The following is a 12,624-nucleotide window of genomic DNA, read 5'->3' as shown; positions in this document are numbered from 1 at the left end:
CCACATAGAATTCCCAATCCCTATATTTTTGTCTGCCTACATTTTTGATTTCCTTTACAGGCTAATTGTATACTGTTTCAAAGTCCGATTCTTTTTGTACAGCAAAATAACTGTTTGGACACGTATACATATATTGTATTTAACTTATACTTTAACATATTTAACATGTATTGGTCAACCTGCCATCTTGGGGAAGGGGTGGGTGGAAGGAGGGGAAGAGTTGAAACAAAAGGTTTTGCAATTGTCAATGCTGGAAATTACTTATGCATAAATTTTTTGTAAAAATTAAAATAAAATAAAATAAAAAGCAGAGAGAGAGAGAGAGAGAGAGAGAGAGAGAGAGAGAGAGAGAAATGGTTGCAGAAAAAGGAGAATCAAAATAGAACAATAAATGAATGAATAGATAGAAAGATATTTATGTGACCATAAAGAAGGGTGCAAAAATGAAAAGAGAGTGGTTGAAAGTGTTAAATGCTGCAATGAGGTTGAGATGATTTAAGACTAAGAAAAGATCACAATGTATTTAGCATTGAAGAAATCATTGAGATCATTGTAAAGTACAATTCCACTTCAAAGGTGAGGTCAGAAAACACATCACAAAAGGTTAAGATGTGTATGTGGAAAAATGAGGAAACTGAGGCAATGAAAACAAACAAAAAAAACTTTCTTGGTTTTTGACTATGAATTGGGAAGAGAGATATAGATGAATTTTTATGTAAATGTATTAAGTCAGACATGGATTAGAGATAGATATTTAGAAACAGATACATACCCTTCCGTGGATATCTATACACACAGTATGAGGGATAGAGAACTGTCCTGAAAGTTTGGCTTTGTCTCTAAGCCATATTAACTTTGTGATCCTGGGCAAGTCATATAACTTCTAGGTATTATAGAAAATTTTCTAAAATTAAAAGTTGCAGAACTTTAAATTTAGTCAGTTTACACTGAGACACACACACACACACACACAGAGAGAGAGAGAGAGAGTTTTCTACACCAATAAAATACACACACACACACACACACACACACACACACACACACACACACTCATGCACAGACACACATCCATAAATATAAAGGGAAAAAAAATAGAGATAAACTCGGATATAGGAAATCACATGTGGAGAGACAATATAAAATGTAGATAATGTTAGATTTTGACTAGAAAGTCCTGGAGATGAATCCTAGTCCTTTGAGTAGGGGAAAGTCATAAATCCTAAGATTTATTAAATTATCTAAAACTGTATTTTCTTAAGCATTTGAATCTCAATCAAAAGGTATTGCACTACATTCTTCATAGCTAGCAAATTCCAACTACTTATTTCTTCACTTCCTGTAATATGTTCATAACTATACACACATACTCACACACACATATATATATATACTTACATATGTACATATGTTTATAAACTTACATGTACATATTTGTGTAGATGTGTACATATAAATATACATGCATGTATGTATAACCACAAGCCCATATATGTATAAAATCTTCTACTAAAGTGCTTTTGTACCTGAGCTTGTTGGGTAGAGTTGGATCCTGTGTTCTCAAAGGCAATATAAGTGAAGAACAAGGTCTAATAGCTGGTACAACCTGGAAAGGCATCAAATATAAGCCCCTAGTCTAAAACCAATCTAAATTTAGACAAGCACTTCAACAGAAGGTTGGACACGAGGTAGGGGGTGGAAGTGAGAACAGCAATTCACAAATATAGTTTGAAAATTCAAAAAAAATAATGCAATGTGTGTTGGCAAAAGGAGTACCCCAACTGATAATAACCATTTTTAAAACACATAAACAATTATGATATAATGTATGCATCAATTTAAATGTATGCCTAGCTTTCAATAATAAAAGTCTCCAGAAAATTGTTTTCTATAAAACATAAAAAAGTAATGTTTGAATACAGTGAACTCTTTAGATATACAAGGTTTCACATTTGTCCCTTCTATATTTCTACCTTTATGTTAAATATTAAATAAGAGATGTCACAGAATTTTAGAAGCTGCAATAAATTTGCATGTAGAGGGAAAGCAGCCTACATGATACTGGAAATAAAATTCAATTCATAGTCAAATAACTTAGCAAGCATTTGATATGCATAAGATAAGATAGAAGTATATTTCACTGTGGAGGATTTTGCCCTTGATGGAATCCTTGCTTTGTAGAATATCCATCAATCTTTTCAAAATTGTTCAACATCATTAGTAGGCCTGATCTCTGACAGCTACTCAAAAACATTGGCTCTGTATAGAAGTTCATTATGATTCCACAGATACTACATAATGATATGGTGAGTTAGGCTAAAGCAAATGACAGAATGTCAGAGACACTACCCATCATCAGAGAAGTGAAACAAGTCTGCTTAATAAATGCAGATTTATCCATCTCCTTTACCCTGTCCTGTTCATGGGATGAATGAGAAACCAATAAACTAATATTAAAATGCATGCTCTAAAAAATTGCACAGATCAAGAAGTCCTTGAGTTGGACATGAACAACAGTTAAATTCCATTATCTGTTGACATGTGCATGTGCATAAACATGCACACATCTAATTGAAGACATGACAGATCATGAATTTCCTGTAGTCAACACAATGCTATTCAAACAATGAAAACCAACTATACAAAAATCAAAGCTTAGAACTGTGAGAAATCTTAAGGTAATCTAATGTTTTCCCTTCATTTTCTAGATGAAAAAAAAATTGCTACTTGCCCAGGATCACATAAACAAGAAGTATCAGAGATAGTAATTATGTGATTATAGGTTTAAACTGGAAAACAACCTTAGAGGCTGACTTCAATATTTTCATTTTACATATGAAGAAACTAAGGAAAAGAGATCAATTGATGTGTCCAGGAACATAGAGCTAAAATTGAAGCAGGTTTTCACCCAGTTCATTTCAAGTTCTATTACATTGTCCTATCCCATAGGCTCCTTATTTCTTCTGAATCCAAAATCAACATTCTTTACTCTTATCTAATTGACTCCCATTAGTTGAAGATCTTAATAGAAAATTAATACTTTAGTCAAAAATTTAATTATGATGTTTTTCATTATGTGATCCAGGGGACAGAAAGATAAACAAATAACAGTAAATTATAACAAGGATTCAAGCATATTAGCAGGTTAACTAACAAAACAAAGCATTGGCATGAATTTCAAACTAAATTTTAAAAAAATGATCACATATAGATTTCTCCATCAAATTATGTGAAGGAAAAATTCATGTTTTTTTACTTGAATTGAAAAAAAATTTAAAACATGAATTTACTGAGAAAAAAAATAAGTCATTGACTGTGTGGTTCATTTCCTCTATAAATCTTGCAAAGCTGATCATGACTTCCAAGCTCAAAGTATAAAAAATTAATAATCCGTGAGAAAGAGGAATCAGCCTGGTGTTAGAATTAACCTAGGATATCAACAGTATAAGGAGGAGAGAGTTGGGAAATAAGAGGGAGGAAAAGCAGGCCAGAGAGAAGTCTCCATGTCAAGACCTTTCCACAAGTCCACTCTATTACTCCACTAGCAATAAACAGGAAGAAAGGAATTTTCACAGCATTGTACATTCCAGCCAATGAGACAACCATACTGAAATGCAATTAGAAAGCAGGATTAGAGGTATTCACCAGTTATATAATAGTGAGCAAAGAAATAAGGCTGAAGGGAGAATCAACCCTTCAAGAGGCATTAGGATGCTATTATACATCTAAACATATAAGTCATTATACGTCTAAACATTTTGCGCACTTTTGTGCACAGTATAAGATTTTACACACTACTGGAATACTTTTTAATCCAAAGGTCGGGGAATAGTTGAGAGAAGAAACAGAGACATTAAGACACTCCTCCAAAAACAAAAGAAAAGGGGAGCCACAGATAGCCCTAGAGAACTTCTAAATTTCGTTCTCTATACCATTAATTTTCTAATTTTTGACAAAGATTCACTGGCTCCGGCAGACAGGTTTTATAACCAACCAGAAGGGCAATGTCCAGTGCAAGCAGCTCCACTGTCCTTAGATAATCACCAGGTAATGTGGAGAGACCCAGAAAGTGGTGAATGGAAGGGACCAGATAGGTTAACTGCCTGGGGGAGAGGGTTTGCTTGTATTTCTTCAGAAGGAGAAGGAATCAGATGGGTGCTAACAAGTCGTATTCACCTTGTCCATCAGAGAGAGACAGAAAAAAGAGAAAAACCTCAAAACAAAGGAGAAAATCTAAGAAACATCTGACACTGAAAGAGCATGGCTAATAAGAAGACTGTTAAAGAACTTTAAAACCAGCAGCAATCATTGGATTTCCTAACACAAGATGAGACTAATAGACAATGGACTTATGGACATTTATAAATTCTCAATTTATGATTATTTAATCATGTTATTTGTTACATACTTCTAGTATGTATTATGTTACTATGTTACTATGTGTTTATGTAATCTATGTAATTATGTGTAATACCTCCCATATTGATGGATTTATGTTTCAAGGTCATGACCACCCTATGTTCTAAATCAAAAGAAAGGGGGAGATGTTAGGTTCTTACTAAGTGCTAATGAGATAATGAGATTTTAGGTTCTTACTAAGTGCTAAGTTGGTACTAAACAATTCTCTAGTTCTGGCCTTTAAAGGAAGTTTTACCCCTTTGAACTTCTGGGGAGGAGCTTAATGTTTAAAAGGAGCAAGTTCATTGGTTGAAGTATTTTTTCCCAGAAACCCCTGAGTTATTCCACACCCATTCTCTGGGAAGATAAAAGAGGGCGGCACTCTGGAGAAGGAGGAGTTTCTACTCTAGGTCAGAATTGGCAGCTCTCTACAGGAAGAAGAATCTGGCCAAGAGATTGAATTGTTAAGTACAGACTTAGCACTTAGTAAGAACCTAATAGCTCATTATTTCATTAGCACTTAGTAAGAACCTAACATCTTATGGAATAATATGGAACATATACTAGTAACAAAAAGGATTGCTAATAAATGTGAATCTCAATGCCTAAATTGTATCACTGGAATTTCTGGGTTTGCAGTATATCTACAATTAAAAGATGACTAATTTTTGAAGAAGCTATTAAGCATAAAATCTATGTCACACTATCTAGTGATATTTGAGCCTTTTCTTTTTGCCTATCTTTTTGTGAGGAAAACTCTTAAACCAACAAAATGATCACCGATAGAGATAGGGAAAAGAGGGAATTACATCTCCAAAGAGAATTTTATATTCTCATACACTTAGCACATATTTAGTAAGTATTTAAGTCTGAATTTGAATTTGTGTCTTCCTGATGCTAGATTAACCATTCTATACATTAATATCACTTAGCCTTTTAAAAATGGCTACATAAATAAAGATCATGGAATTAAACAACTCTTTTTTACTTACAAGGCTTATTCATGAGTTTTTGCTATTGATATATGAGTTACATCTCATTCTTACAGAATTTACAGAGGGGTACAACCTACCCCTCTTCTCTGAATACACTGAAATATGTTCTTAAAAATAATGTTAATTCATCTTATTTAGTTTTGGTGACATGGGTTTTATTACTATAATATGATTCACAAGTATATTAAGAAGATAAATTTATATAAGAAGGTCCAAGAAGCAAAGGGAAGATATTTAAAGGGAATAGTGTAGCTACACAGGAAATTCATTGAATGAACCATACAGTAAGCTTCTATTAAAACCCTGTACTCTCAGTTCTCAGGCATCATGCTGCATTTTTGGAATGAAAAAAACAAAAATAAAAACAAAAACAAAAAACAAAATGGAATGTATTCTCAAAGAACATAGATTTTATCAGAAAAGGAGAGAAATAAACATATTAACAAATGCTCTATAACTCAAATGAGAAGAAAGCCAATTCTAGAGAGACAACTATAATGACTGAAGAGAAATTGAGTAGAGAAATTACAATGTAGTATGAGAACCTGAAACAGAATGAATCATCTAATATGTTACAAAAGAAGCATCATGAATAGAATTATTCAGAAGAAATTTTGCCATCTTGAGGTAACTGAATTATTGAAATATAATCTGTGTAAACATTATATTTGACAGAGGTGATTTTGGCAGTGCAATTTCTCATTGAGCTATGTTGTTAAAATATTTGAATGTCTTTGCCTTTTTTTCTTGTCATCATGGTAACTTTTTATAGTTAGAATCTGTTTTATATTGTCTTCTCATTTTCCAATCCTATTACTCACCTTTTAACTTTTTGTTAAAAAGGATTTTGTTTCCAGGCCAGAGTGTGCACCTTCTATGCTTCAGAGGTTTTGTGTAGCGGTTTTAAGAGATCCTTCTGGGGACCTGACCACAGGCAGTCTCTTCTGCCCTGGAACTGTGAGGATTATACCCGCCTCACTATGTTTGTAAATGCTAGTATATTAAAGCAATAGAGTCCTTCCTCAGTGCTAGTAGTTTCCAGCCACTGCTACCCATGTTGCTTCCTGGTTTGCTCATTTCCCAGGGCCCTTTCACCCTAATAACAAATCTTTCCTGCTAGCCTTCCAAATTGTCTTTATTATCTGTGGGCTGAGAGGTCTAGAAACAGCCAATACTTTTGGCCCCTAGGCAGGTTCCCAATTTGTTGCCACCCAGACCAGGATTTGGATGAGGACTAGGGCTGTGCTGGTGTGGACGGCACTGGGACAGCTCCCTTCACTCCCACTGTGGTGACATAGACCTTTCCTATTCACTTTTTTTTTTTTTTTTGAGGCTGGGGTTAAGTGACTTGCCCAGGGTCACACAGCTAGGAAGTGTTAAGTGTCTGAGAACAGATTTGAACTCAGGGCCTCCTGAATTCAAGGCTGGTGTTCTATCCACTGCGCCACCTAGCTGCCCCCTCCTATTCACTTTCTACCTTGTCTTTGGTTGGAAAATGTTCTACTCTATCTTTTTGTGGGTTCCGTTGCTCTAAAATTTGTTTAGGATTATTATTTAAAGGAATTTGGATGGATTTGGGGGACAGGTGAGCAAGTGCCCACCTTTCACTTTTCTATCTTAGCTCCACCATCAATTACAAAATAAGTTAATAATAAAAATAAAATTAATATTAGTAATGTCTATTTTCCATCACTTTTCCAGCAATTATTAAAACATCTATGAACAAGATACGCCTTTTATTGAAAGGTCATTCTCTCACTCATGCCTAGAATACTCTATGTACTTTGCTCTGACTACTGACCTCCCTGGCTTCAAGTTTCAACTAAAATCCCAGTATAAATAGGAAGCCTTTTTCAACCTATTTTAATTCCAGTACCTTCCCACTGTTATTTCCTAATGTATATATACACATATGTGTGTATATATACATATATTTTATTTGTATATATATTTGGTTTAATTTACATTCACAGTGCTTAGCACACTGTCATATAATAGGCAGGCACTTAATAAATATTTATATATTATTCTCGGAAACAGGTAATTTATCAATTGAACAGTATGATAGCAAGAAAAGAAATTAGTAATAAATGTCACTTCTTTATCATATAAAACCTTAAAGTAGATTTCAAATGTTTTATCAAATAACATGTGTCAATAAACAAAAAAATGAATAAATAAAATTATAAAAAATTTGGGGATTCATTTTTCCCTTCTGCACAACATAATATACACTTTAATATATTTTGTTTTCTATTTTTGGCTATATTTTAATTGCTCCCACTTATTACCTTACCTCAGTTAGTTTTTCCAAGCATATTTATAATAAAATAATTTAAATTTACTTGCTACATTATATTCACCTTAGTTTTAAGTGGTTCATTTTCACTGAAAAATTAATTTGCAATAAACTGAACCTGACTGCTGAAATGCTATCCATGTTACTAGTAAAATAAGCTTATCATTCTAATATTATGTTAGCCAGAACCATGAAAACAGTATTTCTAGATTTAAAAAAAGACAACTAAAGAGGCAAATTCAAAGAATTAGAAGCACATATACGATTTGGCAGATAATGGAAACAATAGAAAAGACATATGGAACTTACTTGAAAATTGAATGGCAAATCCGGATTTGCTGATGTAAAAATCTGTGTCAAATTGGATTGTTACTATGTTTAGTGTGCTATGGATACCTTCTGGAATGAGGGATCCACTAATTTCCTTTAGCAGCATCTCATTTTCCGGTGGACCATCCCAAACTCGTAGGATATCATGTGATGCCTCAGTATCAAAGGCAAGAAACTGTAAACTGTGAGATAATCATATACATATATTTCAGTATTTTTAAATTATCTTAAGTTTTAAAAATGTATATATAAATGTACTTTACATTTTCCAGGATGTTCCATGCAAAATGGTGTTCTTTCTTTCTCCCTCTCTCTCTACCTCTTTCCCACTCTCTCTCTCTCTATGTCACCTCTCCATATACACATCAAACTTGTAAAGGAAAATATTCTTTATCTGCAATAGTTTGTAATTAATACCAGCATAACTAAATAATTTGTGATTCTTACCAGTAAAGTGATGCTTGTATTCGAGCAGGACATAATTATGCCATAGTTTACAACATAGCATTTGTAAATTCCTTTAGCTGAGAAATGTATCCTCCTGCAGCTAATCTAATGATGAGTTTCTCTATTTCACTAAGATCAACCTACTTCATTAAAATATAAACAGAGAATACTAAATACTAAATTACACTAAAATATTAGAACGTGTTTTGATATATTCCAAAGGAGATGCTCTTAATTTTTAGTTACATATAATATATACAATAATCTTTTTACAATATGCATATATACACAACATGCAAATGACACTACACCATGAACTACACAAAATAATTCTACATAGTTCAGAAAATGAATTATCTAAAAATCCTTTTGACTGGGACAAAGTAGATGGATTTTTGATTCTTTTCATTTTAACTACCTGTGTGGTTAAACTGAGTTTGATTATTTAGATGGAGATTCAATATTAAAGTATTTATTTCTCAATTTCTTTGTTTAAAATATAAAAATACATATCCTATTTGTATCAGCAGATTATCATTAGAATAAAAAATTGATAAAGCCACTTTAGAAAAGTTAGTAATTATCAGCTATTATTGTTACATAAACAAAAGTGTTTTTTTTTTCAAACAAAACTTATAAAACTTATAAAAATTGAATAGTAGATTTTTACAAATAATTTGGGAAAATATTTTCTATTTTTTATTCTTTTTTGCTACAAGGGGAAAAAGATTTATAGGGAGATAAAGAAGCAACTGCCTAGATATTATGATTTTAGAGGTTCTCATCTCATGTTTTATTAATGCAAGTGGCTAAAATTCTCATCAAGGATTATAACACATAAAGAGCTGTAGAACTGGGAGGAGTAACTTCTTATTAGATATAAGATTATCAGCTAGACTTGAATAGGTTCACTATCATATTTTTAATGGAGGTACTGAGACAATATAACAGGGGTCCTCAAACTACAGTCCGCAGGCCAGATGCGGCCCTGCTGAGGATGTTTATGTGGCCCGCCAGTTATGGCAAAATTAGACTGTAAGTGACATTCAACCTAAACTCGCGTTAGCAACACACACTTCTGGCACTGGGCTGAGGTGGCGGAGACAGAGTGTGAGGCACTCCAACAGTTTAAGGACCACTGCAATATAACATAATGTACAGAACACTGAATCCACAGTCAGGAAAAAAAAAATGGATTCCAAAGCTGTTTCAGACATTTATTAGCAGTGTGACCACAAGCAAGTCTCTTAATCTTTCTGTATTCAGTTTTATTTTTTTCACCTCAAAAAGAAGCAGTTAAGCCTGAGTCTTTTACCTCTAAACCATGAATCTATGATCCAGGTGATTGGAATATTGAATGTGTAAGTTTTCAATAAGGCAAAAACATGTGTTAGAATGTTATGGTTTAAAGTGGTAAAGGCTTAGGCAGCATAAAGGCATCTGGTGCTCTGAGCAACACATGAAAAACCTTTAACTCCTATTCCCTAGTCCTGTATACTCTAATAATCAGTTACCTCATTTTTCAGGTTTCTACTTGATTTTGGATCAGGATAATCTGATCATCTGCTATCTCATCAACCTACTGATTAATTCAGGTTTTGATACCCCACCTTCTCAACCCAGTTTTCTTGATCTATATCTTGCCACTGGACCTAGATGGTTCTGGAGGGGAAAATGAAGCAGGTGAGCTCCCTCAACTCTCCATCACTTAAATCCAATTCACTTACATTTCATGGTATCACCTCCCTGATGTCATGATCCTCTTTTAGAATGAAGGACAAATCAAAAAACAAACAAACAAATAAAACAAAACAAAATAATCCTCTTATTGGAGGACTAGAGCAGTAAATTCTTCCAAAGGTTTCCTTTTATATAAGCCTGGGTCCTGAACTTTCCAGGCGTTTTATTTTCCATTAACCTATCTGCTTCCCCTCTGGTGGTCCTTCTCTCACCCCTTCTTCTTCTTCTTTTCTTTTTAAATGTGTTTTCTTCCCTCATTACATTGTAAACTCCTTGAGGGCAGTGACTTTTTTTTTTTTTTAACATAGTGTGAGGCTATCAGTAGGCACTTAATGAAATGTTTATTGAATTGAACAGACATAACAACTTGGGGATTCTATTTCTTTCAGTACTCCATTGTCTTATGTCCAGTCATTTAAGACAAACTGATGAATTGAATTTTACATTAGAAACAGTATATATTCTCAAAAAGTAGATTTTATAATGATGTAATTCAATTACTTTACTATTCGATATTGTATCAGTCCAAGAGTCAGATCAAGATAAATTAAATGGGTCCTCCATCCTTTTTCCTCCTTTTCCAGCTTCTTATAATGGTGCAGATTTTTTGTTTTATTTAATATTCTAAGCATGTCAATATGTTACAAAATTCATTTTTTTTGTCTTGAAAGAACTGAAATATTTATCTTTAAAAAAAACTTCATTTTACATTTTCAGTTAATAAAAGCTCTTTTCACTACTTCTACCTGCTTTGTGAGAAGGAAGGAGAGAGGAAAAACAAAACCTTTTTCATGAATATGCAATTCAAACAAAACATATTTTATTGTCCAAGTCTACTAAGTAAAAGTCTTATTCTACTTTTACCCATTTAAAATATATAGCATTTTCCTGGTCTGAATCAATTGGCAACAAAAGATATCTAACAAGAAACTTGTGAAATCAGGTTAACTAATTAGAATACAGAATGTTGGACTCATGTTTTTTTTTGTTTTGTTTTGTTTTGTTTTGTTTTGTTTTGTTTTATTTTGTTTTGTTTTGTTTTGTTTTGTTTTCATGTTAAATCGGATATTTGAGCTAGACTGGCAGACTCCATCTAGCTCCTATATTATAATGGTCTATGCTTTTTTAAACATGAAAAATCATAGCTCATATGGAAAGTTCAGGTATTTAAATCTTCATCAACAAGAACAATGATTTTAGAATTTTAAAAAGAGTACCTAACAATATTTCCTGGATCCACCTCAATCATCCACATGCATCTCAGATTATTGTCATAAGGAAAGGGGTAGCCAGGAGATAAGATTCTTCCTGATGATTCTCCTTTAAAACGGCCTCCACATTCAGCTAATAAAAAAAAAATGAATCAAATTATAATTTGGCAATGATTTTAACATAATGAAATCACAATCTTCTAGAATTTTCTAAAACTGAAAGTCTAAATACAAAATTTAATTAAAAGTCATAAAATATCTAATAATAATTAGTGCTTTATAAAATGACATATAAAGGTTTAATGGTTTACTTCCTTTCTGCTGTACAATCATCTAGACTAATTGTTAAGGACCATGCCTAGGTAAAGGGGCAGGTCAATTCTCCTAGAGCCTCCACAGCTATGAATCATAAACTTGAATGAGTTGCAAAGCAGTCTTCGAAGATGTTGCTTATGGATTGGGAATGAAATAAATTGGAGGCAAGAGGGAAGAGGAGAAAGGTCAGACAATAGCAACTGCCTTTCAGTCTCCTTGTATCATCATCATTGTCTCATGTGAAGAGATATATTCTGTCTGAATTAGACCTCCAACAGCCACTGGCAGGTGGCTCCCATATAACATATGGTGCCCAATGTGGGGCACAAGAAGCATAAGAAATAAAGAAGCAGAAGCACTTGAGAACTTGTCATGAGTAGGATCCTCCCAGAATTCCTTCAATAACCCGTGGGAAAGGAAAGGGAGAAGAGACCTGGTAAGACAATTTTAGTCAGAGTAATTAAATGGGTCAACACATCATAGGTTTGAGCCAGGAGACTGATGAAAGACTTATGAAAAATGCCTGTTCTGACTATAGTCCTCTTCTCCATTTGAAAGTTTGCCTCCATGACATTTCACGAGATTTAATACCGTTATAATGTTGTTTGTACTCCCTAGCATGTGGACTTAGATAACAGCCAATGTATAAACTTACTGACCATGCTGTGGGGGAAAAATACTCAAACTCCAATAAAACAAAAAATGGGAAATTGTTAAGGGCCATGACTAGGTGAAGGTCAATTCTCTGAAAGCTTCCATAGCTGTGAATAATAATACTTAAAGGAACACAAAGCAGCTTTTACAAATGTAGATGTTACTTATAGATTGGGAATGAAATAAATTGGAGGCAAGAGAGAAGAGGAGAGAGGTCAGATAATTCAACTGCCTC

General features: G+C 33.4%; 1 protein-coding gene across 1 annotated transcript in view; it reads right to left on the bottom strand.

Annotated features, from left to right (window-relative positions):
- CSMD3 (CUB and Sushi multiple domains 3) overlaps positions 1-12,624 on the bottom strand; it is a 1,577,676-nt gene that overhangs the window by 357,631 nt on the left and 1,207,421 nt on the right. The window contains 2 exon segments of the mRNA XM_074266680.1: positions 8,002-8,204; positions 11,427-11,553. Of these exon segments, the coding sequence (XP_074122781.1) occupies positions 8,002-8,204; positions 11,427-11,553 (330 nt within the window).

The sequence above is a fragment of the Sminthopsis crassicaudata genome, chromosome 1, assembly GCF_048593235.1.
Source record: "Sminthopsis crassicaudata isolate SCR6 chromosome 1, ASM4859323v1, whole genome shotgun sequence".
In the NCBI taxonomy this organism is placed as follows: Eukaryota; Metazoa; Chordata; class Mammalia; order Dasyuromorphia; family Dasyuridae; genus Sminthopsis; species Sminthopsis crassicaudata.
This window is presented reverse-complemented; position numbering and strand designations above follow the sequence as displayed.